The sequence below is a fragment of the Myxine glutinosa genome, chromosome 2 (assembly GCF_964187855.1).
Source record: "Myxine glutinosa chromosome 2, kmMyxGlut1.1, whole genome shotgun sequence".
Lineage (NCBI taxonomy): Eukaryota > Metazoa > Chordata > Myxini > Myxiniformes > Myxinidae > Myxine > Myxine glutinosa.
This window is the reverse complement of record NC_136262.1, coordinates 168,061,571-168,089,132: the sequence shown is the minus strand read 5'-3', so window position 1 is coordinate 168,089,132 and position 27,562 is coordinate 168,061,571. Positions and strand designations below refer to the sequence as shown.

The 27,562-nt window shown below is 41.9% G+C and overlaps 1 protein-coding gene and 1 long non-coding RNA gene across 2 annotated transcripts; both read left to right on the top strand.

The window, feature by feature from the left end:
- Positions 1-902: 902 nt before the first annotated feature.
- On the top strand, positions 903-10,466 carry LOC144890930 (uncharacterized). The gene is made up of 3 exons (XR_013622588.1): positions 903-976; positions 6,990-7,102; positions 10,418-10,466. It is a non-coding gene; the product is annotated as an uncharacterized LOC144890930 (long non-coding RNA).
- Positions 10,467-10,491: 25 nt separating this feature from the next.
- Positions 10,492-12,677, top strand: LOC144890929 (deoxyribonuclease-1-like). The gene is made up of 4 exons (XM_078772823.1): positions 10,492-10,527; positions 10,966-11,114; positions 11,929-12,025; positions 12,593-12,677. The coding sequence occupies exons 1-4, from the start codon at positions 10,492-10,494 to the stop codon at positions 12,659-12,661; spliced, it is 351 nt and encodes a 116-aa protein (XP_078628949.1). The 3' UTR covers positions 12,662-12,677.
- Positions 12,678-27,562: the final 14,885 nt, after the last annotated feature.

Below are 27,562 nucleotides of genomic sequence, written 5' to 3'. Positions count from 1 at the left end.
CCTGAAGGAATATTTAATTTGGCAGACAGAGCACAGACAGAGCTGGGGAAGCTCGTCCAGAAAGGAGTCGACAGCAGACAGAGAGACCACCAACCTGCCTGCGGTGAGCGAGTCAAAGGCCCCTGAGAGTCAGCTTCATCGCCGGAGATTCCAATGATTATGAAAGCTTTGGTTTCTGCAGCATGTTTTGAGACAGATCTGGAGACTAAATATCTTGTTATGTTTCATCATGTTAAACTAATGGATAATTCAGTTTAAATTTATTAATCTATTTTATTTACTTACTCCATTATGTCATGGGCTGGCAGGATGGCCCAGACCCAGAGCGACACACACTCACCTCGAATATGTCTCGTCTCGGTTTGAATCTCAGCACAGCTATAAACTGTCATCTCGGTGTTTCACATGCAGTGTGTGTGTGTGCAATGCCTTGGGTGGACGTTGAGCAGGACATCTCATCTGCCGGCATTAGTTTTTGGACATTAAATATCCCACAGTGTCAGCGAAGGGTTGACGAGCGATCTCCAGCACTTTGGTCAAATTACAAATGTCTCTCCTGAATTCTTATGTCGGAGTAGCCACCTGTCCAGGATTGTAACTCGAACCATAGAAACTGCTTCGGCAGTACCGACGCTCGGTGTAGAGCATGCTTCATGATCGGATCTTTATTTCATCACATTTTACAATTACTTTGCAGATTGCCTGTTTTTCATTGCATATCTTTACGTGATTAGTACCTTTTTTATTACATTTAACTTTACCTGGTCCTTTGAAAGGAGTATTCATAAAAGTGCCTGGAATCTTTGAAAGAACATTTACAAGGCATTGAAATCAAACTTACAAAGACTCAGGTTTTACTGTTAGTTATTAATTGAAGCATCTCCCACAGAAAATACAGTGGAAAGACCTTCGCTCACGTCGAGAGTGACATCTTCACGGTGAAATCCCAGAAGTTTTGGCATGTGATCATCTATCGGTACGTCATCTCATCATGCTGATGAGGATCATTAAATACAACGATGTGACATTAATTGTATTCACTGCTATACACATCGAGAGGTGACGTTTGTTGTACCAAGATTATTTGAGAATGAGACATGAATAGTGGATCAAAAAACCTTATTTAGTGGCTTCCTACACATTATATCTGCAAAAACTAGGATTTTTGACTTACAACTCCATTCCCACCATCTCAATTCAATTGAAAGAAACATTTATTTTCATAGTTGCCAATATAACGAATCAAACAAAAATATATGGAAGCAATACATCCGGAACTTGATGAACTCAGAAGGATACAATCAAGACAACATAAAGAGAAGTTTCAGGGTAGGAAGAATGCTGCCCTGCAAGTTATTTTGGAGTACAATTATTTCTGTTTCATAAACATTCGATCTCGAGTTGCGTGCACAACTTGTTTGCGATCGTATTCATTTTAGGTGTGGTGAGTTTTACCGCGTAGGTCCTGCCAGGAAATTTGTGGGTCCACCCGAGGCAGTCATTACGGTAGGCTGGTGCAGCCCTCGGAATGCTTCACCCATAAGTAGAAAACCGATGGATATGGAGTTTGAGTTTGAGAAGCAAATATGGAGGCATCATCAGAAGCCAAGGCTTGTGTTGATAGGCTTATGTACTGACAATATAAATAACAAACGATAAATTGGATTAAATCTACCGAATGGTGAAAAATGAAGGAAAAAACATTCAAGAATATTGTAAATAACAATAACAAGAATAAACAGATAAAAAGAATGAAATAGCAATAAGGCTGGTTAAAAAAAAAATCCTGTTTATCATCGCCACCCGCCCCATAAAAGTCGTCCGCCTCTAAAAAAATCTTTTTCTTTTTTTTCCTGCTCACGAAGTCAGTAAAATCCGTTCCCTGTAACTGCTGATAGATAGATGTATAAATGCGAACCAGACATCCTTTTGATGTGGTTAATGTCCTCTTCCATGTCTGCCAAACTGCTCAATATGCATGTACCGGTACCATGAAGTGATATTTCGTGGCGAGGAATTCTAGTCAAACATCCTTGAGTGCTATGGCAAAAGCTGCTGATAGATACATGTATGGCAACCGGACATTATTCTTAAAAGCCGAAGTTTTGGTCTACCATTGTTATATGTATCAGGAAATATGAAAAGTAAACAGAACTCAATGTGACATAGGTTTCTTTATTTTCTTTATTTGAATCATATCAGTGCGTACATACGAAGGTTTACTAGTTCAGAAATCATAACATGATTCATCATGTATGTCCGATCAAGTATATTTAAGAAAAAAACATATTGTGCGTTAAATAATCCATTAAAATTTCACTCTGAAAAAAAAACAAACCCTCACTCCCTACCCACCTTTTTGAAAAAAAGGTGATGATAAACAGGAAAAAATTTTTTAACCAGCCTAAGGCAGAGATTTACAAAAGTGAACAACAAATGAACATGTAGAAAGGAAACTTTCAACAACACGAGATCAAATTTTGTTTATATGAAGACTTAAACCGGCACACAGACGACTTTGCCTTCACTGCCCCATTAGTTCTATTCCCAAGACGTGGCCGAAAATAACGTCGTGTATCAATAGAGTATGATGTGCGAGAAAAAGGGAGAAATAAGTCATCTTGTGATCTCGTGAAATGAGTGTGGATATCATGAGCTGCTGTAAAATATCATGGAAAGTCTTGTAGAGAAGTTTGTTGATATGCTTGAACATAAATATCGCTGTATGTAATTTATTAAATGTCAAAAAGTGTCAATGTGTTAAGTTTGGTAAAAAAAGAAAAAAAGAAGGTGCAGTGTGGTCACGTGGATGAGAGAGGGTGCAGATCCTGGCAACACTCTTTTAAATAACTGAGAGTGAGTGTAGCTGATTGAAACTAGAGCGCGCCCAGGCAAGGTTACAATGGTTCAGGTAAGGGAGGATGAAGGCATTAAAGAGGGAGAACATTCGTGTCTTTCCACGATCGTGTCTTACCGACATTCTTCCTGACTCAATTCTCATCACATCCTTTCCTTTTTTCACTGCACGCACTTACCAAAGATGTACAATTTAATGAATTGTCGATTTGTGATGAAGAGAAAGGATAAAGCTGCAAAATAGGAAGAAAATATAGAATGAAACTCTAACGTATGCAGAGCACATACCTCTGCCAGGCTAAAAACTTTACGTTCTGTGACCCACCGGATCTGGATTCGGACCAGAACCAAAATCAAATTGTTTGTTCTTGTCACCAAACCAACTCGTACACCATGTTTTGCCACAATCAGGCCACAACTCTTTGAGATATCCTGCTTTATATCGTGTTTGACCCCATCTCTCAATGGTGAAGAATAACTTAAAAAATTTTTTTTTAACTCTCGCATCCGGATAATGATTTTAACCAAAATCTAATCACTTGGGCTGTGTCACATCCCAAACCTGTCCACCAAATTTCGTCCAAATCCATCCACAACTTTTTAAGATATCCTGTTCACAGACAGACAGACAGACAAAAAGACAGACAGACAGGTGTGAAAACAAAACCTATATCCACCTTCAGTGGCGGAAGTATCAAATTTAAATCTCAATTGGAATGTGTACATTTTTGATGCACAATATGGCTTTGATTTTAATTTTTGTTTCCTGTTACAACCATCATCTTACACAAATTTATAAAATACCAATCATTTTAAAATACTAAAGCAGACCCCAATAAGTATGGTGAGAGCATCTGGTGTGAGTATGGGAGGTCAGCGGTGTGATTCTGCACTTCAGCGAGTCATAGCAATGATTTTATAAATGGTGAGTACGACTTCCTTGCTTAATGCTCAACATTTGAAGAATACATCAATGATAAGCACCATATATTGGCATCCATGGGAAGGAGGAAATCTCAATGTTATCCGGGTGTGAAGAGAAAGAAACACAAAGATGGCGTCGCAAGTAAACACAATACTGCTGGGAAGTTCGTCATGTGCCCCAAGCTCAGTGGCTGTGTTTGTTTGAAGTCAAGTCTGGTGTTATCACGTGCATTACTGCAAGGTAGGTCATGTGACTTTGATAAAATGCATCAGTAATGTTAATTGGGAGGAAGAACTCAAATATGTGCACTGAGGACGCCTGGAACCTGTTCAAAGACAGAAGCAGCCAGACATTAGAGAGACGTTTACCGAAGTCCCAGCATAAAGGAAACAATCATCTTGGCTGGATGCCCTAATCTGCGAAGGATACGATTGGAGGAAAACACCAAGTTTGGAACAACCACCAAACTATCAAGTCAGCACGAAACTGGGAAAGCTGTAAACAAGCAAGAACAAAACTATGGCAGAAATGAGGTCTTCATGAAAATTATTTGAGAGAGGGATTGCAGCAGACAACAGCATACATGCAGCAGATTTCAGCATGTGTGCTGTTGTCTCGCCCCGCCTCCTTTATCTTATTTTCTTCCACCTTTTCCTTCCATCTCCAGCCGATACTCGCCTTCCAATTCTAGTTTCCACCATACTCATTCAACCCTTTCTCCTTCAACGTGTGGCCCTGAATGGATTTCTCTCATCTCCTCTTCCTGTTCAGGTGGGAGTTCCCCAAGGCAGTGTTCTGGGCCCTGTGCTTTTTCTGGTCTTCATCAATGATCTCTCCGACTCTCTGGAAAATCCTCTCGATCTGTTTGCTGATGACTCCACTCTCTGCCGCTCCATACCTCATCCCTCAGATCGGCAGTCTGCAGCCTCCTAACTCTCTGCTGACCTGGACAAAATCACAGACTGGGCAAACAAGTGGAACATGTCTTTCAATCCTGACAAATCTCACACAATCTCACTATGTCTCTACGAAAAGACCGACTGGACAACCCTCCCATATACTTTCTCAACAATCCTCGACAAGAAGTTCTGCCACTCAAGCTTTTGGGTCTCAATATCTGCCATGACCTTTCCTGGGAAAACCACATTTCCAAGCTGGCCTCCAAAGCCAGTCGCCGCTTGGGCATCCTCCATCGTGCGGAGTCCTTCCTCGGCACACCTGAGCTCCTCACCACATACAAGGCTTTCATCCGCATCTCAATGGAATACTGTTCTCCCCTATGGGCTGGTGATCCTGCCTCACACCTAGCTCGGCTTCACACTGTTGAAACCAAAGCTTTCAGAATCATTGGAATCTCCCGCAATGAAGCTAACTCCAAGGGCCTCTCACTCACTCACTCACCACAGGCTGGTCGGTGGTCTTTCTGTCTTCTACCGACTCCTCTCCGGCCTATCTCCCACAGCTCTGTCTGTGCTCTGTCCCCCAAATATTCCTCCATGTAGCACAAGATCTGCCAGCAACCCTCTTTTGGTGAAACTGCCAAAATCAAGACCCTCTGCTCACCTTCACTCTTCTTTTCTCCCACCTCTGGAACAAACTCCCCCACTCTCTTCATTCACCCCAGATCCACTTTTTTGAAATACCGACTTCTTTCCTGGAAGTCCACTCAGTGTCCATGTGTCTTATACCCCTCTCACACCCTCCCCCACTTCCCATGCCTCCTCCCCTCAAGCCCTCTCCCTCCTACAGATCTCCCGATGTCCCTGTTCTCTACTGTTGTACTTGTGTGCTTCCTTCTCTCTCCCCATCTTGTCTCCCGCTCCCTTCTATTTTATGTTTTATGTGTCCGTTTTTTTTTTTTTGTGATGAGTGTTAGCTGTTACACTTGCCTCGATCTCGTAGACAAAAAAGAAAAAGAAATAAAGAGGGTAATTGAAATATGTGGACAAAAGAACATTTGACCTTCTTTACAAGTCGCCATGGTAACACCCAAGTTGGAATATTGTTTACCAGTCTGGAATCCCCTCCTAAATAAAGATGAGGAAACACTGGAAAAGATGCAAAGTATCATGAAAAAAACTTATCAATGAAGTGAAGGATTGCATACATCAAAATGATGAAAAACCCAAAATTATCCCAATTTTAAAGAAGAGGAAGAAGAGAGCCGATAGGTTGGTTGCAAGTCTTCAGACTAATAAACCAATTTGATAACATCCCTGAGGACATTTTCTTCAGCAGACCACCAGACAAATGCACATGAGTAAAATGGTTCACGAGATTCAAGGGGGAATTTTCGGAAGGAGATGAAGAAAAACATTCAGTCAAAGAACATTTATGAAGTGGAACAACACCATGAGATAAATGGCCAAGAGTGAAACAATCTACATTGAACCAATTTAAGTATAATCTAGTTAGTGCTGGAAGTATGACCCAGGGAAGTACGGCCCAACAGTTTCCATGTGACCACAACGAAAAATTCAACGGACATGAAGAACAGTGAGATGACTGAAAATCATGGAACAAGTGGTTGCTTAGTGTGTGTGTGTGTGTGTGTGTGTGTGTGTGTGTGTGTGTGTGTGTGTGTGTGTGTGTGTGTGTGTGTGTGATTTGTTGTGCAACTTCTCCAGGAGTCTGAGACCAAGTAGAAAAAATAATCCTTTGAAATTGCGCGCATTTGTCAGGAACAAAGAACTTTCATGTCTGAAAGAAGTATTCATTTCCTGAGAGGGATCAGTCCCTGAAAGGGGTCTTTGCTTTTGCAATCCTGGTGTCATGGGGTCAGCCCAAACATTAAATAAGCTGAAAACCCTTCATGTAAGAAATGTGAGCAGGACGTTTGTATTACATCAGGTACATGAGTCAATCTAAGTTTAATGACTCGTTTTCTATGTTTGCAGGTTAGCCTGGTGTTGGCTTAGCGGTTAGGGTGTCGGCTTGGGATCCTCGGATCCTGGGTTTGCATCGCGATCGATCGCTGAATTAACACCAGCGGGGTTGACTCAGCCTGTCATCCTTCCGAGGTCGGCAAATTGAGTACCAGTTCACTGGTAATTCCCTGTGTGTCGCAAGAGGCGACTCACAGGGTTGGTGGCGGGAAGGGCATCCGGCCATAAAACATTGCTTCAAAAAGGGGACCAAAGTGCCCGAAAAAGGTCAACCCCTGCTCTGCGGGGAACAATGGCCTCTCATGGTGTTTTTATGTTTGCAGGTCAGACTTGGGAGAGGTCAAATACATTGCTTCAACAAGAAGTCAGCGAATGAAAGATTATGAAATCTTTGATACAAGGAGATTCTTCATCAGGTTTCAGGCCCAGAACACCGGTCAGTATGAAAAACTTTCGCTCTACTTTACATAATGCTCTGTTATTGGTACAAAACAATATTTGCTACTCTGAACAAATATAATTTTGAAATTAAGGAGCGCTTCAGGTTGTCAAAATATATTTTCATAGCTGACGATACTCAGACGTAGCTTTGAATATAAAGCGCTGAAATATCACACATGTCGTATTGCCGGAGGGTTTTGGTTCTTTGTGTGCTGAGTGCATCAAGAGCCCCCAATAAATGGTGACCAATGAGAGCCTCTTGTCTGGATAGGCAGGAATATTTGGAATTTGGTCAGAGTGATGGTGATTGCTTCCTAAATAATCACCCAGTGACTGTGGGATCATTCACATATTCCAGCCATAGTTCTGAGATGTGTTTGATCAGATGGTTTTGACTATTATTTTGTGGAGAAAGGATTCCTTTTGTATTCTATTGATGTTTTGTACTTGGAGTATAAAATGGCCGAACAATATCGCTAAGACATACGCACACTCACCTGCAAGCTATCTCGCCTGGGTTCGAAGCTGACCAAGCTATAAACTGTCATCCTGTGGTTTCATACACAGGGTGATTCATCAATGTGTGTTCCGTCCTTCAGATGGATGTTAAACTGGGCCTCTCATCTGCCAGCATTATTTACCTGAACAAGTTCCAAATTCCTGCACACCTAGTTGGGCATGCTGCATCAGAATGGTGACCAATCCAAGATTGTAACATTCCAAATGAAACTGCTTCGGGAGCCTTACGCACTCCACGGCAGGAAAAGGGGTTTTTTTTAATTCCATGGAAAGGTATTTAAATGTGTATGTAGAAGCATGATAAAATGTCGTAATTTTCGAAAAGCCGAATGACAAATTGAAATATTCCATCCTGAGACAAGGTTCCAGAGGTGGAAGCATAAATTTTGAGGAATAAAATATTGACCAATGTTTTTTCATAAAAAGCATCTCTATCAGAGTTCATGAAGATCTGAATACTACAAAAGTCGAGAACACTTGTATCCTCATGGATGTCCCCAATATTCCCCTTTCCCTCAGCCCGGATTTTGTGTCCAAAAATATGGATTAAATTAAATATAAAGTAATTATTTTCCATTACAACCCAAGGATATTAGGGGAGGAGAACGTTTTGTTGAATGCGTGTATCAACTTTGAACTCTCCTTTGCATCTCATGTCAGGATGAATTGATGAACAAAACTAGAACGACACTTGGTGGAGCGCAAACCTCTGCCAGGCTGAACAGTTTACGTTTTGTATCCCACTGATGGGCCAGATCCGGATTCGGACCGGAGCCAAAATCGAATTAGCTTGTTCTTGTCGCCTTCCCAACTCATCCCCGTAGTTTTGTCATAATGCATCCACAACTTCATGAAATATCATGCTATATATCGGTTCTTTCCCCCGATCTCTCAATGGTTAAGTGATCGGATCCAGATGTGGATCCGGAACTTCACCAAAATCGAATCGAAAGACAATTTTGTCTGAATCCGTCCACAACTTTATGAGATATCCCATTCACAAATAGACAAAAGCAAACAGACAGGGATGAAAACGTAACCTCTATCCACCTTCTGTTGTGGAGGTGATAAGGTTATGCCTGACAGACATCATCATTCTGTTTGGTGGAGACATTCGCCAGTGTGTCAGAAAATAAATAAACATTCTTGTTTTTGGTTTATCTTGCACCATCAGAGTTCTAAAAAGATGACACAACAATCATTCTTCCAATCAGGGAGTTCTGCATTTACTTCAGGTTTAGGCAGTCTAGATTAGTAATGGGAATTACCTGAACTCTTTTTTTGTATACAACGTCGAGGTTCGTGGAAGAGCGAGTACTAATATGGTCAGGCAACAACAGGCCAAAAGAAACAGTGGAGAGAAGGGGAATACCAACAGCAGGGCTGAAGGCTAAGATAGAGGCAGGAAAGTCTTTGTATGATGGAGGATGTCCATTCGGTGGCTGGCTTTGGAGACCAACTTTGAAAGGTAATTTTCCGAGAAAGATCATGCCTCAAAGTGAGACCCAGGAGTTTGAATGACTGCACTTCCTCAAGAGGTGTTGTAGATAGGAGGGTTTGCCACATGCCACATGGTCCTTTCAGAGAGATCGTGAGAGAGATTTCTCAGCATTGATAGACATGTTCCATGTGTTTGACAATCTTGTGATTATTTTCAAGGTCTGAAGAGAGCACGTCTGGCTATCTGTCTGAAGGATGGAGGATGTCATGGCAGAGGGAGGAGTCATCAGCAAATAGCTGAAGAGGACTTTTCAGAGAGTCAGCGAGATCATTTCTGAATATCAGGAATATGACTGGGCCAAAAACACTGCATTGGTGCACTCTAGTCTTGACAGAAAGAGGAGATGAATGGATGCACATTGACTACGAGAGCAGAAGTAGTCAGGAAGACATATGTGGTGTTGGCCTTGGATTCCATGGGCAGAAAGTTTGGAGAGCAAGGTGGGATGCCAGACTGTGTCGAAAGCACAATATTTATCCAAAGAGATGGCAAAGATCTCATGTCTGACATTGGGGACCTTTTTTTTTTTTTTTTTTTTTGTACACAAGATCGAGGCTCCTGAAAGAGCTAACATTAATCACACAAAAAGTCAACCAACACATAAAACACAAAATAAGGGGAGCGGAACACAATATGGGGAGAGAGGGGAAAGGACACAAACACAACATTTGAGACCAAGGACATCGAGAGAAATGTGGGAGGGTGAGCGCTTGGGGGGAGGTGGGAGATGTATAAAACATATCAACACTGCAAAGACTTCCAGGAAAGAACTTGGAATTTCAAAAAAAGTGTATCGGGTGAATTAGCGGGGGTAGAAAAGATCAAGGTTTTGGATGGGGGAAGATAAGAGATGGTGGTGAACAGCTGTTTTAAAGACCTGGAGGGAGGAGTGGGATTGAAGGGAGTGGGGGAGTTTTTTCCAGAGGTGGGAGAAAAGGGGAATGAAAGAGTGAAGGTGAGCAGAGAGCCTAGATTTTGGCAGTTTAACCAAAAGTGTTGCTGGCAGATCTTGTGCGACCTGTAGGAATATTAGGGGGACAGAGCACAGAGAGAGCTGGGGGAGCAAGGCCGGAGAGGAGTCGGTAAAAGACAGAAAGACCACAAACCTGCCTCCGGTGAGTGAGTGAAAGGCCCTTGGAGTTAGCTTCATCGCAGGAGATCCCAATTATTCTGAAAGCTTTGGAAATATATTGTTTCTATTAGAGATACACCTGGTGGTACCTTTTGTGCATGTCTGTTACTGAATTGAGTTTCTCAATTAGAAACTACAATAAATTTTGGTTTTCTCAGGTATCAGTGATTGCATTCTTGTCCCTGTTTTGACAACTACAAACGTGAAAAAAGAAGTTGATGAAATTTTTGATATGTTTGATGCAGTTGAAGAGCATTGGCCCAACAAGGTAAGAACAATATATAACTCGTTTTTATCACTTGGGCAGCTGTCCTCTTGCAAATTGAATAGCCATTCTACATACTCTCGGACTCTTGAAATATTTTTATCACAACTATAAATTCAAGAGGTTATAATCAAATATTGTTCCTTTAATCTTTGACAAAACTTTGAGACGTGCTCCATAAAGTTTAATACCCATGTTGTAAAGACTCGGCTTGAATACGTACTTGTGTTTGGAGGCATTCCTTGTTTTAAGGATCCAACAAGCAAACGCCATTATTGCTGTCATGAAAGGAGTTTCTTGGATTCAAATAAATTTTCACAACTACGATCAGACATCCCTCAATCCTTAAACTGGAAAGAAGGATGGAAATTAAATATATAATTCTGGTGATGGAGGATTCAAAGAGATAATGTGACCTTTTTCTATTTCTTCTACATACAGAATGTCATGTTTCTTGGAGACTTTTCCACCATCGCAAAATATCTGGATACACAGGAGCCAAGAATAAACAATTATGGCAAATTCCAATGGCTTATTGATGGCGAAATGGACACAATGGTGAAACCGGATATCAACTACGCAAATGACCGGTTTGTTTGCTATTCCTCAATTGCATTGGGACATTATATAGTATGAGCACCTACAATACTTTATGATGATACTATTTGGGAATATTGTTTCAACATTCACAAAAATGGCAAAATTGCAGTTCTCCCGTCCACACTCTGTGCTGATTCTTTAAACATGACCTACCCCTACTCCCTTTCCTTTTTATCTCTTGGTCTCAACCTATTTCCTTTTGGTTCCTTTTCCTGCAACAATGACATACCTTCAGCTGTTATACGCAGGCCTGGTGTTGGCTCTACGGGTCAGGTGGCTGGCTGAAGATCTTAGGGTCTTGAGTTCAAACCCCTGTCATGCTATTCAATAACACCAGGTGGGTTGACTCAGCCTGTCATCCTTCTGAGGTTGGCAAAATGAGTATCACTTATTGGAAACAAGGGAAACTGTATTCCATCACAATCCCACAACAAAAGCAAAATGTCAAAATATGGTCATCCATAAGAGCATTGTGGTGTTGTATTGTGGTGTCATTCCTTCCTTGTTTGGTTGTTTTGTGCGATGTCATCCCTCAAGGTTTTTCCTTTTTTTTAATGTAAAAATAACGATCAGCTGTCGTGTTTTCATTGAATGAGCAGTCAATGTATACCAAATGGTGCCCATGACCCATGTGACCAGTTATTTCCGGGACACACCATGTCGCTATTCCTGGTATATCGCAAGCCTCCTTTTGACTCCCGTCCCCATCATCCTCTTTGCCCTCCTCTGTGTGTAAGGGTTTATTGCCCCCACATTTCCCCTTCATTTCTGAGACATAATACTCACGTGTTATCCAACTTACAGATTTGTTGCTTTTGGAACGCAAGTACAAAATGCTGTTGTACCTGGATCAGCAAAACCTTTCAACTTTTTGATCAATTACTCTCTCAGTCAGGAGGAGGTATGATGCAGTGTATACCTGCCACCGGTGGGAGATTCTAAACATACCGATTATAAATCTATGAATAATTATTCATCGTGAAGTTTGATATTGACGGTTCATAGTTTTGTACTTGGTTATACCTGGCGTTCCATACAATCCGCAGAAGTACACCAATCGGGTTTTACATGGCCTCAAAGGATGAAAATGTTGTATTTTTACTTGATTTAGAATTATCAGGTTTACAACTAATACAGTTGTGTGTGTTCCATGGACACAACTATTTTTTGGGTTATCCCAGTTAATGGAAATCTCTGTTTTAAGATTACACTTTTTCCCCATTGTAACTGAGGGTTCAATGAACCTGGACCAAAATTTCAGCCGGAGATAAATGTCCATCGTAAACACATAAGATGATCAATGTTTGTTTGTGATGAGAAATACTCAGAGAAGAGTGTAAAATTCTCAACAATAGATGTTATCTCACAAGTCAACAGGTTGCTTTGGAAAAGATGAGGTTTGAAATGTTTATGATGACATGTTGACAGTAACCTTACTAATGCATTCCTCTTGCTCACACTCCCACAGGGCCTGTGTATCATGGACCATTACCCTATCGAATTGGACCTGGAGCCACCACCCCACGGCATTCAATAGAAATTGGCGGCGGGTATGCAAATAAAATTGGCGGCGGGTATGCAAATAAAATTGGCGGCGGGTATGCAAATAAAATTGGCGGCGGGTATGCAAATAAAATTGGCGGCGGGTATGCAAATAAAATTGGCGGCGGGTATGCAAATAAAATTGGCGGCGGGTATGCAAATAAAATTGGCGGCGGGTATGCAAATAAAATTGGCGGTTAGCATCAAACAAATGTGTGATCATTCAGCATTTCTGCTAATGTTGTCTCTGTGCGAATGCTATGCTTAACATAATTATATGAATGATTTATTGAATAATTGGGAGATGGTATTCTGTTGGGTTCATCAGTGAAATAATGGGGCAGTCTTTTGACAAATTCTTCATATTATGCACGTCAATTAACCTTTTATCATTCTTCTTCTGATTTGCTTGCTCATCCTATACTCTTTGTGTAATGCTCTTGCATGAATGTCTTGTTTCTGCAAATAAAACTGATTAAACAGATGAATATTGTGTTTGAATTTGCTCATCTGCTGTCGATTTAAATATGGCTTCATTTAATCTCTCCTCGTAAATGTGTGAAGGCGATGAACTCGAAGAAGAAATCATTTGTGGACACATGCCATGCTATTGTCATTCTTCCAGAATAATTTACAGAATCTGCACCATTTTAGGTGTTTGCAAGCAGCCACGGGTCACATGATATCCTGCAAAATTGAGCAGATGTGCACGAAGAAGAGCTGCAATTGGGAACACCATTTACAGACACATAGTTCAGCAGAACAATGTAAATGATTTCCCAAGAGAAATGATGGATAAAGCTCACACAGCTGAGTTGTCAGTCCCTTGAAGGACTTCTTCCATGAAAAAACAAAACTAAATTGGTCGCCATTTATTTTATGATGGTGCAATGTTTGAAAACCTCACGCAGTTTTTTGGTGAATGTTCATTAAAACTTAAAGAATTTCAACACAGTGAAGGTTTTTGTCCAATTTTCCAAAACGAGTCAGAAGTGGTTCTTTGTAAATGAAGTAGGGAAAGTATCACAACATCACAATTACCCCAGATTCAGTGACGTAATGGTTTAATAGTCCATTGTGAATCTGGGAGGTCGGTGGTTCAAACCCCGGCCGAGTCACACCAAATACTTTAAAATGGTATGTGCTGCTTCCTTGCTTTATGATCAGAATTTCAAAAGATGAAATATGATGGCAATGCCATTTCTAACAACCATAAGATGGGAGTGCGTTAGTAAGTGCGTAAGTGCAGGTTTTGAAGATGGCCTCCTCAAGCATCGAAGTTCATTGCAACGGAACTCGTATTGTTATTTTCTGGCGGATCCTACCCGTTGCTTCCCTGCAGGACTAATTGGGACAGTGACCAAGTGATTTGGCTGTGAAGGGTATTTTTGATTCATTGATTAATCAAATGATCGAGTCTTTATGACGTCATAGGTCGTGTGGTACGGGCGCCATTTTGGAACACCTGAAAAACTTTGCACTTCTATATCTCCAAAACCGCTTTATTGAAAAAAGGAAATATGCCTCATTGTCAAGTACTCCCCATGGTGAACAACATATAATCATGATGATATCATCAGTGCCTCATTATGACGTCATAATTAGACAAGTAGAATGCTTGATCCAAGGAGTTTTAAATTTCTTGAACATGATATACACAAGCATAGCTTGGCAGAATTAAATTGATGACGTCATTGGTCACATGGTTCGGGGTCATGTTGGATTGAAAATGAAAACTTTCTCAAAAATCATATTTTCTGGAACGGCTTCCTGGTTTGTCTGTTTGTCCGCACAAAACATTAGTATGTGTATTAATTACAGTCGACCCTATATAACCTAAAGACTCTTTAAGCACCTTAAAGACCCAAAAGACCCTGAAGACCCAGAGGACTCAAAAGACTCTTAAAGACCCAGAAGACCCAACATACCTTAAAAAACCCCAAAGACCCAGAGGACCAAAAAGACACAAAAGACCACCCAAAGACCATTTAGACCACAAAGACCTTTTAGACCCATTTGACCATTTTGACTCATAATACCCCACAGACCCCATGACACCCTTTAGAACCCTTAGACGAATAAGACCCTCAGACTCCTTTCCACCATTTTGACCATTCGACATTCACAGTTTGACCTTCACTTCACATTAGACCCGGTAGACCCCTTTGACCTTTCGATCCTTTTTGGAGAATTATGACTGTTTATATCCCTTCAGATAGTTCCAAACCTTCAGACCTTAAATCATACTCTTCAGACGCCTTCAATCTTTTAAGACTATTTCGACCCTTCAGACCCATTTAGACCATTAAACCTTCTCAGATCTTTGTCCTTTACACATTTACAACTGGACCATTTAGACCTTTCATTTGCAATCAGCAACCTCTCATTTAGCACATACTTCCATTTTTTTGCCAAATAAAATACATCACACACAAATACCCCGCTCTAGCGGGGAAAATTGCCTTAAAACGATCATTCATTCATATATTCATATATACACAAAACAAGTCCTGCCAAGGGTCTGCAATCTTTGAGCCAAGACAATTAAGACTCTTAAGATCCTGTTAGACCCTACAACCACATAGATCCCTTTTATCTTTAAGACATCTTCATCCTTTAGACCCCTTTTTAAACTCCAAGACCCTTTAGACTTTTACAGCCCTCAAGTCCATCGAATTCCTTTTGACCTCAATACTCTTTAGGCACCTTCCAACTCAAACACTTCAGACCTGTTACACAGCTTTCCATTGCTTGGACCCTTTACTATTTAGAGCTTGAGACCTTTATTCCACTTTGACACTTTTGAGACACTTTCGACCCCTCAGACCCTCACTATAATTGGAACATACCCTTTACACCCTTTACACCACACAAACTCTATTTAGTCTTCTGGCAAAACACAGAAGTTCCCTTGTAAGGAAGTGTAGTGCACGAGGAGGCCATTAGGCGCATCAAAACATGCGCTATTATTACCAATATATGGTTGCTTGCCTGTTGTCCAGGGGCATTGATCGCTATTGAAAAGTGGAAAGACGAGAAAGAAAAAAGACGAGAACAGCAGGCAGGTATTGTCGTGGCTGTGGAGGAAGAGTTACGAGGTGAGAGGTCGATATGGGAATTGAGCCGACATGGAAACCAACGCAATCCACACGGAGATGTTGATATGGGAATCCCAATGACAAAACAAGATGAACCAAACTGACAGCCTCTTCTTCTTCGAAGACAAAATGGTGTATAGGCCTGAAAAAGAGGCGCTTGATTTCTCTCCAACAATAACTCACTATTGGTGATAAAAACCTGCCGCAGGTTTAATTGCAATTGCAATATAGGATGATGTCACGGGCAATCCCTCCCCGGGGAAGCTTCAACTCATCCACAAACAATATCAAAAAGGTCTGCTCGCAGCCTCGACGCGATTAACGGCTGTATCTCTATCATGGCCATCTACTCATCTCTGTGCCCATCTCGATCCTCTTCTTCCAGTCTCTTTGCCGCGTTTTCCTTTTTCCTTCACAAACCTTTACTTTTTTTTTATCGATTTCACCTGTTATTAAATCGTTTAAAAAGCGAGATAAATTTCATCAGTAATTAAAATGTTTAAAAAGAGAGATCAATTTCATCTGTTATTAAATTGTTTAAAAAGAGAGATCAATTTCACCTGTTATTAAATTGTTGAAAAAGAGAGATCAATTTCACCTGTTATTAAAATGTTTAAAAAGAGAGATCAATTTCACCTGTTAATAAATTGTTGAAAAAGAGAGATCAATTTCACCTGCAAATAAATTGTTGAAAAAGAGAGATCAATTTCACTTCTTATTAAAATGTATAAAAAAAGAGATCAATTTCACCTGTTATTAAGTTGTTTTGAATGAGACTTTTGTCACTTCAACTTTAACCAGTTATTCACCATATCAACTCTCGAGGGTAGTGTTACGGATCCATCACTTCCGCGTTTGTTGTTATTATATACTTGTCAGATTTTTAGTTTCAGGTAATATTGTTGTTAAGATTTTTGTGTGAAATGGAGATGACTTTAGTAAAAGGTAAAAATAAATGTTTGTGAAGGAAAAAGGAAAACGCGGCAAAGAGACCGGAAGTGGAGAGATCGAGATGGGCAAAGAGAGGACGAGAGAGCTGTGAGTCACCTCAAGGCTGCGAGCGGACTTGTTTTTCTATATTGGTCGCGAATGAGTTGAGGTTTCCCATGAAAGGGATTGCGCGACATCGTCATATATTGCGAGTGCAATTAAACCTGCGTCTCAGGTTTTATCACCAAGTGTGAGTCATTGTTGGAGAAATCAAGCACCTCCATTACTGGCCTGTACGCCATTCAGTCCTCGAAGAAGAAGAGGCTGTCCACTTGGTGCATCTTGTTTTGCTTTTGGGATTTCCATATCGACCTCATCGTGTTGAATGCCGTTGGTTTACCTTTGGGCTCAATTCCCATATCGACCTCTCAGCTCGTAACTCTTAATCCACAGGCGCGCCAAAACCTGCCTGTTGTTTTGCCGTTCTACACGAACTCGAGCTTCACCCCACGTGGAGATTCGTGCACGGATTTTGGGGAATGTTACATTCTACTCACGGTTGGCGTATCCTGAGTTAATTGCTTCGAGAGCATTGGGGAATGATGGTACCATCATATGTATTGTTCATTTGATGCAAGTGACATTTTCATTGTCGTTTATTTAACAGTGTTATTATTGTGTATGTGAGAGTTCTTCATGCAATGACTTGTTTTGTTCTACAATTACATTGGTGTGGTTTTACCAAGGTTTATTAGAAAGCGCAAAATAATAAATCTTTCTGCCGTGTGCCGCTCCAGACTCTGAGGTGCACCGTAACCGGGGTTTGGGGAGGTAATACATAACAGTAGAGAATGTCCTTTGAACAAAAATGCCCTTTCCTTCTTGCAACAAGTGTGTGCTTGTTCAACCGGAAAAAAATGCTTCCTTCTTGATTTAGGAAGGAACAAAACATGTTGTAAAATAAATGTTTAAGGTGTAATTTTGTTTTTGCATGAAAGGAGCACTGTTTGAAAGGCTGTTATTTTTTACCTCAGCCACCAAAGGTGGATGGAGGTTATGTTATCACCCCTGTCTGTTTGTCTGTCTGCCTGTGAACAAGATATCTCAAAATGTTGTGGATAGACTGAGACGAAAATTTTCGTTGAGGTCGTGTATGTGACAAGGACGAAATGATTACATTTTGGTGAAGATCTGGATTCGGATCCGGCCAGTAGAATGCTTTAAGTGATGTTTCACAATTGGAAGATAGGGCCAAAAACTATATATAGCATGATATCTCAAAAAGTTGTGGACGGATTTAGGCGAAACTTGGTGGACGAGATGATTAGAAGACAAGAACAAGCCGATTCAATTTTGGTGACGATCAGAATCCGGATCAGGCCCATCAGTGGGATACAAAACAAACTGTACAGGCTGGCGGATGTATGTGCTCTGCCCGTGCTGTTCTCGTTCACAATGTACTCCCTGCAAGAAAGCAGGTGTCAGCATCTTTCATCAGCAAAGCCACACCTCAGACAATAAAAGTGTTGAGAGGTCAAAAAATGTTGAGAGGACAAAAAGTGTTGAGAGGTGCTATATAAGGACCAGGTTAGACCTCACTGTTTGTGTAACCCTTTGAGTCTGCAGTTTCTACAGTTTGGAGACTGTTTTTACTCGCCAGAAAAAGATGGATAAGTCTTTGTTCTTGTTCTTTTTCATCCTTGCTTGCTGTTTTGACATCAACCATGCCTTCAAAGTTTGTTCATTTAGTGGGCTGAATCTCAACAGAAGAAAAACGAGCTGTCCTCACCCTGAAACGACCCTGCTCGATGTAAGTAAAAACCTCTCTGATGCTAAGGGCTTTTGATGGAGGTTTTAAAAGGGAAGATGATTTTTTCGTTGCAAAAGTTAAGACAGTTCCATTAAAACTGTCTTTATTTGTGGACGGATTTGGATTTGTCACGTGGTCAAATTCTATCATAATTATCCACACATTTTAGTCAAATTAGTGATACTAGGGCATTGCCCGTACTATATCTATATCTAAAATTATATCCCCCCCCTCTATTTACATGAAATGGTTTGGTCCAAAGCGAACGGCTTGCGAGTACGGTGACAATCCCCCCCCCTCTATTTACATGCAATGGTTTGGTCCAAAGCGAACGGCTTCCGGAGTTTGGTAAAGAAATCGCCATCGCGTGCACAAACGCGCAGGAAAGCGAATGAATCGCAAATTCGGTTTTATTAGTTTTAAAACATAGTTTAACGCCAACATAGTTTGCAAACGTGAAATAAATGAATACGCTCTCAAATGTGCCATCCGAGGCAGAGTGTGTCCTCCACGTTCGGCACACGCGATCGTTCGCTGCTCTCTGATTGGTTTTTTTTTTTTTTTTTTTTTTTTTTTTTTTTGTATACAAGATCGAGGCTCGTGAAAGAGCGAACATTAATCACACAGAAAGACAAACCGACACATAAAACATATAACATAGGGAGCGGTAGACAAGATGGGGAGAGAGGGGGAAGGACACAAACACAACATTTGAGAGCAGGGACCGAGAGACATGGAGACATCGAGAGATCTGAGAGAGGGCGAGGGCTTTGGGGGGGGGGGGGGGCGTGGGAAGGGGGCAGTGGGAGAGGTATAAAACATATGGACACTGCCAGGACTTCCAGGAAAGAAGTTGGAATTTCAAACAAGGTGGATCTGGGGTGAATTAGCGGGGGTAGAAAAGATCAAGGTTTTGGATGGGGGAAGATAAGAGATGGTGGTGAACAGCTGTTTTAAAGACCTGGAGGGAGGAGTGGGATTGAAGGGAGTGAGGTAGTTTGTTCCAGAGGCGGGAGAAAAGAGGAATGAAAGAGTGAAGGTGAGCGGAGAGCCGAGATTTCGGCAGTTTAACCATCAGAGGGTTGCTGGCAGATCTTGTGCGACCTGTAGGAATATTTGGGGGACAGAGCACAGAGAGAGCTGGGGGTGCAAGGCCGGAGAGGAGTCGGTAGAAGACAGAAAGACCACCTACCTGCCTGCGGTGAGTGAGTGAAAGGCCCTCAGAGATAGCTTCATCGCGGGAGATTCCAATAATTCTGAAAGCTTTGGTTTCAACAGCGTGAAGCCGAGCTAGGTGTGAGGCAGGAGCACCGGCCCATAGGGGAGAACAGTATTCCATTGAGCTGCGGATGAAAGCCTTGTATGTGGTGAGGAGCTCAGGTGTGCCGAGGAAGGACTTCGCACGACGGAGGATGCCCAGTCGGCGACTGGCTTTGGAGGCCAGCTTGGAAATGTGGTTTTCCCAAGAAAGATCATGGCAGATAGTGAGACCCAAAATCTTGAGCGACAGAACTTCTTGGAGAGGATTGTTGAGAAAGTAGATGGGAGGGTTGTCCAGTCGATCTTTTCGGAGAGACATAGTAAGAGTGTGAGATTTGTCAGGATTGAAAGACATGTTCCACTTGTTTGACCAGTCTGTGATTTTGTCCAGGTCTTCAGAGAGTGAGGAGGCAGCAGACTGCCGATCTGAGGGAAGAGGAATGGAGCGGCAGAGAGTGGAGTCATCAGCAAAGAGATAGAGAGGATTTTCGAGAGAGTCAGAGAGATCATTGATGAAGACCAGAAAAAGCACGGGGCCCAGAACACTGCCTTGGGGAACTCCAGCCTGAACAGGAAGAGGAGATGAGAGAAACCCATTCAGGGCCACACGTTGACGACGACTAGAGAGGAAGTCCGCCAGCCATGCGTGGAGATTTCCATGGATACCAAAGGAGGAGAGTTTGGTGAGCAGAGCGGGGTGCCAGACCGTGTCGAAGGCACGTGATATGTCGAGGGAGACAGATCTAATTTCCTGTTTGGCATTGAGGACCTCCATCCATTGTTGAGACAGCAGAAGCAGCATGTCCAGAGTAGAGTGACCTGGTCTGAAACCAAATTGATGATCAGAGATCAAGCCATTGGAGAAGAGGAAAGATTTCATATCCGAAGCAATGATGGATTCCATGACTTTGCTGATAATTGGGAGAAGGCTGATTGGTCTGTAGTTGCTAGGATCTGTTTTTGCACCTTTTTTGTGCAAAGCGGTGATGTTGGCTGATTTCCAAGCAGATGGCAGTTGACCTTGAGCAAAAGAGAGGTTGAAGAGAACAGAGAGAGGGTGAGATAGAGCAGCAGAGCAGGATTTTAGGACCCGTGGGCTGATGCCGTCGGGTCCAGTTGCAGAATCAGAGTCGAGGGTTGACAGAAACTTTTCCACCTTGTCAGGAGGAAAGGACACGGAGTCCAGGAGCAGCAGGGTACGACTGGGTATGGTGGGTACAGAGAGGGATGGGTTTGGGACACAAGATTTAGAGGCAAACACAGAGTTGAGGCATTCAGCTTTTTCACGTGCGGAGTCAGCTGTGTAGCCGTTTGAGGTAAGGGAGGGGATGGAGGGGGAACAAACACCAGAAACGGATTTGACCAGACGCCACCAGGATTTGGAAGAGGGAGACAGATAAGAGAGTTCGGTCTTGAGAACGGAGAGATATTGTTTCCTGGCTCTCCTGAGGGTGGACACACACTTGTTTCGGGCTTTGTGAAAGGAAATGAGATTTCCTTCCGTTGGATTTGCTTTCCAGGAGACGAAGGCAAGTTGTTTCTGGGCAACAGCCTCACCACAAGATTCCGTGTACCATGGACGGGAGGAAGGGTATGACAACTGAAGACGAGATGGGATAAATCTGTGCATGAGAGAGAGCAATTTACTTTGGAAGAATTCCCAGGATGAGTTGATGTCAGAGGTGGTAGAGATGGGAGACCAGTCCAGATGATTGATGGCTGCTTGAAGACCGTGCCAGTTGGCCTGAGTGAAATGCCAGACTCGTCGACGCTGAGCAGGCTCCCTGAGGATGGTCAGAGAGATGTCCACTTTAACAAGGACATGATCAGATGATCCGATCGGAGCAGAAGAAGAGCAGCAGACATTTTCAGGGAAGTTAGTCATAACCAAGTCCAGAAGAGAAGATGTTCCGTTGACTGAGATCCGGGTCGGGAAATTGACAGATTGTGTCAGTCCCAGTGAGTCGCAGAAGTCCTTTGCTGAGGAACCATGGCTGGTGAGAGAGGTACCCACACCCAGCCAACTGGCATGATGACAGTTGAAATCACCACATATGAGGAAGAGAGAGTTGGGATGAGTAGATAGAAGTTGGTCCATATCATCAGACAGCGAGATGTAGATGGAGTCATCACTGTTTGGTGGACGGTACAACACACATATGAACAAGAGGTGGGAGCGAAGGGGAAGCCGTAGCCAGAGGTATTCCTGGGGGTGAGGTGGAGAGAGTGCAGTGCAGGGCGAGTGAGGAAGAGAGTTTTTGATAAAGATAGCAACCCCGCCTCCAGGACGAGGCTCAGGTCTATCATACCGGAGGAGGGAGTAGCCCGGGAGAGATACTATGGAATCAGAGACATCATAAAGGAGGAAAGTTTCTGTTAAGCAGATCACGTCTGGTTTGACAGAAGCAACCTGTATGGAGAGATCAGTTAAGTTTGAACGAAGGCCCCGGATGTTTGAGGTCCATACCGTTAATGAAGAGGAAGGGGGAGCATCAGATACAGAACAGGGGGGAGGAGGGGTAGGGTAAGATGTGGAAGAGGTGGAAGAGGTAGGGAGAGCTGTTGAAGGTGTGTCAGAGATTTCAGAATAGCTCGGAGAAAGGGAAGGATGGGGCGGACAAAAGGTTTGATGGTGATTGGGTGAGCCACAATGAGGTGTTATTTGAGGAGGGGGAAGAGCGAGGCAGAAGGTTGGGGGAGATGGAGGTGAGAGTTTGAAGGGGGAAGAAGCGGGGAGGACGCTTTGAGGAGGGGGAGTGAGAGGGGGGAAATTGAGAAGCAATGAGGGTGGGGAGATTTGAAGGGGAGGGGTGAGGGGGGAGTTTGGGAGGGAAGGGACAAGGGGAGGGATTTGAAAGGGATGGGATATGGGGGAGATTTGGAGGGGAGGGGTGAGGCAGGAGTCTAGGAGGGGAGGGGCGAGGGGGCGTCTTGGCGGGGAGGGGTGAGGGGGTAGTTTAGGAGGGAGGGGGCAAGGGGGGAGATTTGAAAGGGATGGGTGATGGGGAAGATTTGGAGGGGAGGGGTGATGGGGAAGATTTGGAGGGGAGGGGTTATGGGGAAGATTTGGAGGGGAGGGGTGAGATTGGATTTTTGAAAGTGTACGATTTATGGGAAACGAACATTTATTGCAAAATGAGTTTCTTGTGACCTTCGAGTTAAAAATACGTTGAAGGACGCTGGATGGAGGATGGAGTGCAGGAGAGTTTAGGGAATGTAGAAAAAAGGCACTATAGGAGATGGATTTTTTTTTTGGGATGAATTGATTTGGTGAGCAAGTCGAAAGCAGCCTTTTAAAGAAGAAGAAGAAAAAGGTGTTATAAAATATGACGGAATACATAACTTGAGGGGAAAGTGTAAACATTGAAGGTTAATGAGTGAAAACTATCTGGGGAAATGGGGGAGAAACACGTGGTCGAAGAACGAACGAACGAATAAGAATGAATAAACGAATGAGAACAGAGAAAGAAATGTTGTTGTTTTTTTTTTTTTTTTTTTTTTTTTTTTTTTTGAGTTGAGATTTACACAAGGAAGTAGGCTCTGGGTGAAAAGCCTGGGAATACAGAGAACGAAAGTTATTGGATCACAAACGACGGACCACTGAGAGAAAAACAAAGCCTCAAGGTTGTACAGTGCACACTGTACAAGGCCTCAAGACACGACACGGCAAACAGACGATCAATTTATGAAAGATAAACACCGAGAAACAACCAAAGTTGCACACAATAACTTCACACACCGAAAGATAAATACAGTTTCGACAAAATACAATTGTGAACAGACTTAACTTCGAAAAACGTGGAGACCGTGTGGAGCTTCGAAAATCCCTGCCGCCGTCTCCAAGATCTCGCGAGATCTGAAGGTTGAATCTTTTTTTGGACATAGCTTGGTAAGTAATTGTCCGATTAATATGAAACCTTGAAAAGGCACATCCTCGGGTCCCCAGCAATATACCTGGCAAGTTTCAAGTATATCGGACCGGTAGTTGTCGAGAAACAGCGGTCACAGACAAACAAACAAACGTACAGACGTACAGAGATTACTGGAATTATAGATAGATTATAAGGCTGTACATTTATTTTAATGGTTTCGAATGCAAAATCATATGAAGGAGTTCAGAAGAATCATGCGATTTCAACGAGTGTTACATCATGATTTACGAAATATGTGTCACCTCAAGAGGGTGCTCTGATCCCTCTGAAGGAGTAAAGACAAATTCTGAAGAGTTGCTCCATGACTATATAGACCAGTGGTTATAGAATCAGTGGTTATACATAGAATCTGGCTTAAAGCCAGATTCTGAAGTACCTACACCCAAAACTTGTGGTCTCTTGTTGGTACGCCTAGAGATCGCCTGTGAAAGAGTAACGTAGAAACGCACAAACAGACACGCAAAAAACATGCAAACAAATATTTATAATGTCTTCCAGTCACGTGAAAAAGTAACTACACCCCATGTAAAGTTTTGACTTTTTCAACATATTTCAACATACAGCTATTTGATCTTCATTTCAACAATATTGAGAGATAAAGGTGATATAATATAACAAATATCATGAAACATTTACATTTTGTAGTCCATTGTATAATTTAAATAAACATAAATGCAAATTTCACATGTGGAAAAAGTAAGTATACCCCTACATTTATCACTACTTCAAATACCTAAAATTAGAATCAGGTGCACCAGCTCAGGTGCAAATGATTAGAACATCGTTAGAGTGGATCTTGGAGGAACCTGTCTTATTTAAACCTCAGACATTTAGTTTGGTTTGATCTTTGTTGTTGAAGTGTGCGGCGTCACCATGCCAAGATCAAAAGAGCTCTCTGAGTCCTTCAGAAAGAATGATATAGATGCCTATGAGTCTGGGAAGGGATTTAAAAAGATCTCCAAACAAATTGAAATCAACCATTCGACTGTCCGGAAGATCATCTACAAGTGGAGAAGATTCCAAACAACTGCCAACTTGTTCAGGCCAGGCCGCCCCACCAAGTTCAGCCCGAGAGCAGACCGCAAGATGCTGAAAGAAGTCTCTAAGAATCCCGGAATGTCATCCCGGGACCTACAGGTAGCTCTTGCCACTGTTGATGTCAAAGTGCACGAGTCTACCATTAGAAAGAGGCTGCACAAATTTGATCTCCATGGGAGGTGTGCCAGGAGGAAACCTTTGCTGTCCAGAAAGAACATCAGGGCAAGACTAAAGTTTGCCAATGAACACCTCGGCAAAGACCAGCACTTCTGGAACAATGTGCTCTGTACAGATGAGTCAAAGGTAGAGCTGGATGATCCAAAGGTTGGATCAGGAGTTCGAGTTGAGCACAGAGAGCCCAAGCAGTGCGCAGTTCGCAGTTCAAGTGCAGAGCCCGAGTCCGTTTTGAGCAGTTGGTTTGAGATGCGGCAGGACTTTGGTCCGAATCGACCTCGTGTGGAGCCGCTAGCCTGCGTGGGATGCGTGGCGTTTGAAGCGAGGCCTTGTGGGACTTGGAGCGAGGGACCTCATGGTGTGCGATCGGGCCGGAAGGAGCGGTGTTGGACGGCAGCCACCAAGACGACAAAGACAAGATAAGGCCAAGCTCCGCGTACACTGTACACGACGTGACGTGTTCTTTTCTTTAATTGATCTCCCTTGTATCGTGTTTGATATCTGTTGTGTGTGGGATCCCAATTTAGCTACCTTATTTTATTGCTGACACGTGCTTTTTCACTGTCTTTGCTTTTCCTTGAATAAACCCTTGTATTTGTTTCCTTTCCCATTCAAACCTGTGCCGCTTGAGTTAATTTCCTCTCACAGGACCGGAGCTGCAGTTAAGTGCTTTCGCCGCAGCCTCCATTTCCCTTCTTCCTCCCGCGCGGCCATAGCCGAATCCGTGTTTGGATAGTTGCCTCTGAATAAGACCGTTTAGGCTATCCGCAACTCTGATGTTAATTGGAGTTGCGTGACAATATTTAAGAATCATAAAAAAATATTTAAAACTTTTGAAAATCCGACCCGAGAAGTATTTGTTTTAGTATTTGTCGTGCTTGCGGGGTTAGTTCGGTTTTACTCCTTTTAATTTCTTTAAGTTCTTTGAGAGCCTGTAATTTATGAGACTCCTGAGCATCTTTTATACTCTTTACAGCACCCACTACATTTCCTACGGCAGAAGCGACTGGACCAATTAGATCTTTATGTTTAAGAATAGTTGAACCAATACCCATCTAACCAGAGTATCAATTAACCCATCTCCTTTATTTCTAAATTGTTGTCCTACGCCCCATTGTCTCTCGGGTTTATAGTATCCTCTCCCAAGAAACATACCTTCAACCTTATAGTACGGTGAAAGATACATACCTTCCTCAATCCCATCTCCATCTTTCGTAATGATTTTATATTTTCTCAACTCATGTTTTTAAACAACAACCATCGTGTTTTTATTTACTAAAAAAAAAAAAAATTCCATGTTATATTGTTTTATATTGTCAATTAATTCTTGAAAAACTCCACGTAGGTGGGTTCCATCTATTTGTTGAACAACTTCACGTATGTAGGTGAATTCTGATGGTTATAATTTCATCATTGAAATAAATCAGACGATTATTTTGATCGGTTATCCTAAAATGTTCTTTATTAATGGTTTTTCTTGACACGGGCAAATAGTTGGGATTTGTTGGTTCCATACTGAATTTATAACCAATCGGGGTCGAGTAAGCGATAAATGAGAATATTGTATTTGTTCTCACACCGTCGTCATAAGCACCATCAATCAAATCGCAGTGAATTAACATTGAAATTGTACCTGAGGATATATCAATGACGTTATCACCGACAAACGTATTATTATCTTCAATATTTTTTGAGGAGAAACCCAATAGCTCTCTGAATGAATTATTAATCGTGAAATCAATTTTATAATTATTTTTAAGTTTAATGGTTGATTTTGATGTGTGTTTGAATCCCTATAACAATATTTTTTGGTTCATCTCCCTGTTCTTTTATAAGACGACCAATTTCAGAAGTTAATGTAGAAATCTCGAAAGCTCCGGGTTTAACGTCTATAGTTTTATATCCACTCCCTGGATTATAACTAAACTTGTTATTTTTTCCCGTGATATTAAACAATGTATTATAAGTTCCCACAGACACTAACGCCGCTCCATATTCCTTTGTGGGATCAAGTTGTAATGGGTATGGCAATGAAGCCGTGTAATCACTCTTTGTAAAGTTAAAACTTAAAGGTATGTTTCTCATTTTATTTAACATGTGATAAAATATCTTTGTATTGACATTTATTAATTATTTTCATATTCATCAACTGATCTAGAATGGCAGATGTTTCATTAAAACAATTGTTGTTTCCCACCTCCTTACTACCTAACAACAGTAATAATCTATTAACTAATTGTGATAAGCCACTCGGAAGAAAACTAACGCCAGAGCCTGAAGCCATTCCAAGCATATCTAAAGCATCGTTAATATGCTTTTATTTCTTATTCTTTTTATTTTTATTATAATCACTATAACCAAGTGAGTTTAACAACTCAATATACCCCATATCTTCATCCTTTTCTATATCAAGGGGATTATCAAAATATTTTGAATTAGCATACCCCGCGCTTGTGAGAAGAAACATTAATCTTGGGTTTAATTTAACATTTGGGTGAGTAGAATTTAAAAACATCAATTCATCACCAAATATCAATATCGGTTCTTCCACAAGAAAAAACACCCCTGGTTTGTTTTTTGATGGAATGAGACCCGTTATGGTTTTTTAGTCTTCTATATAATCACTGGTTTGAATGGCTGCTACAACATAATCG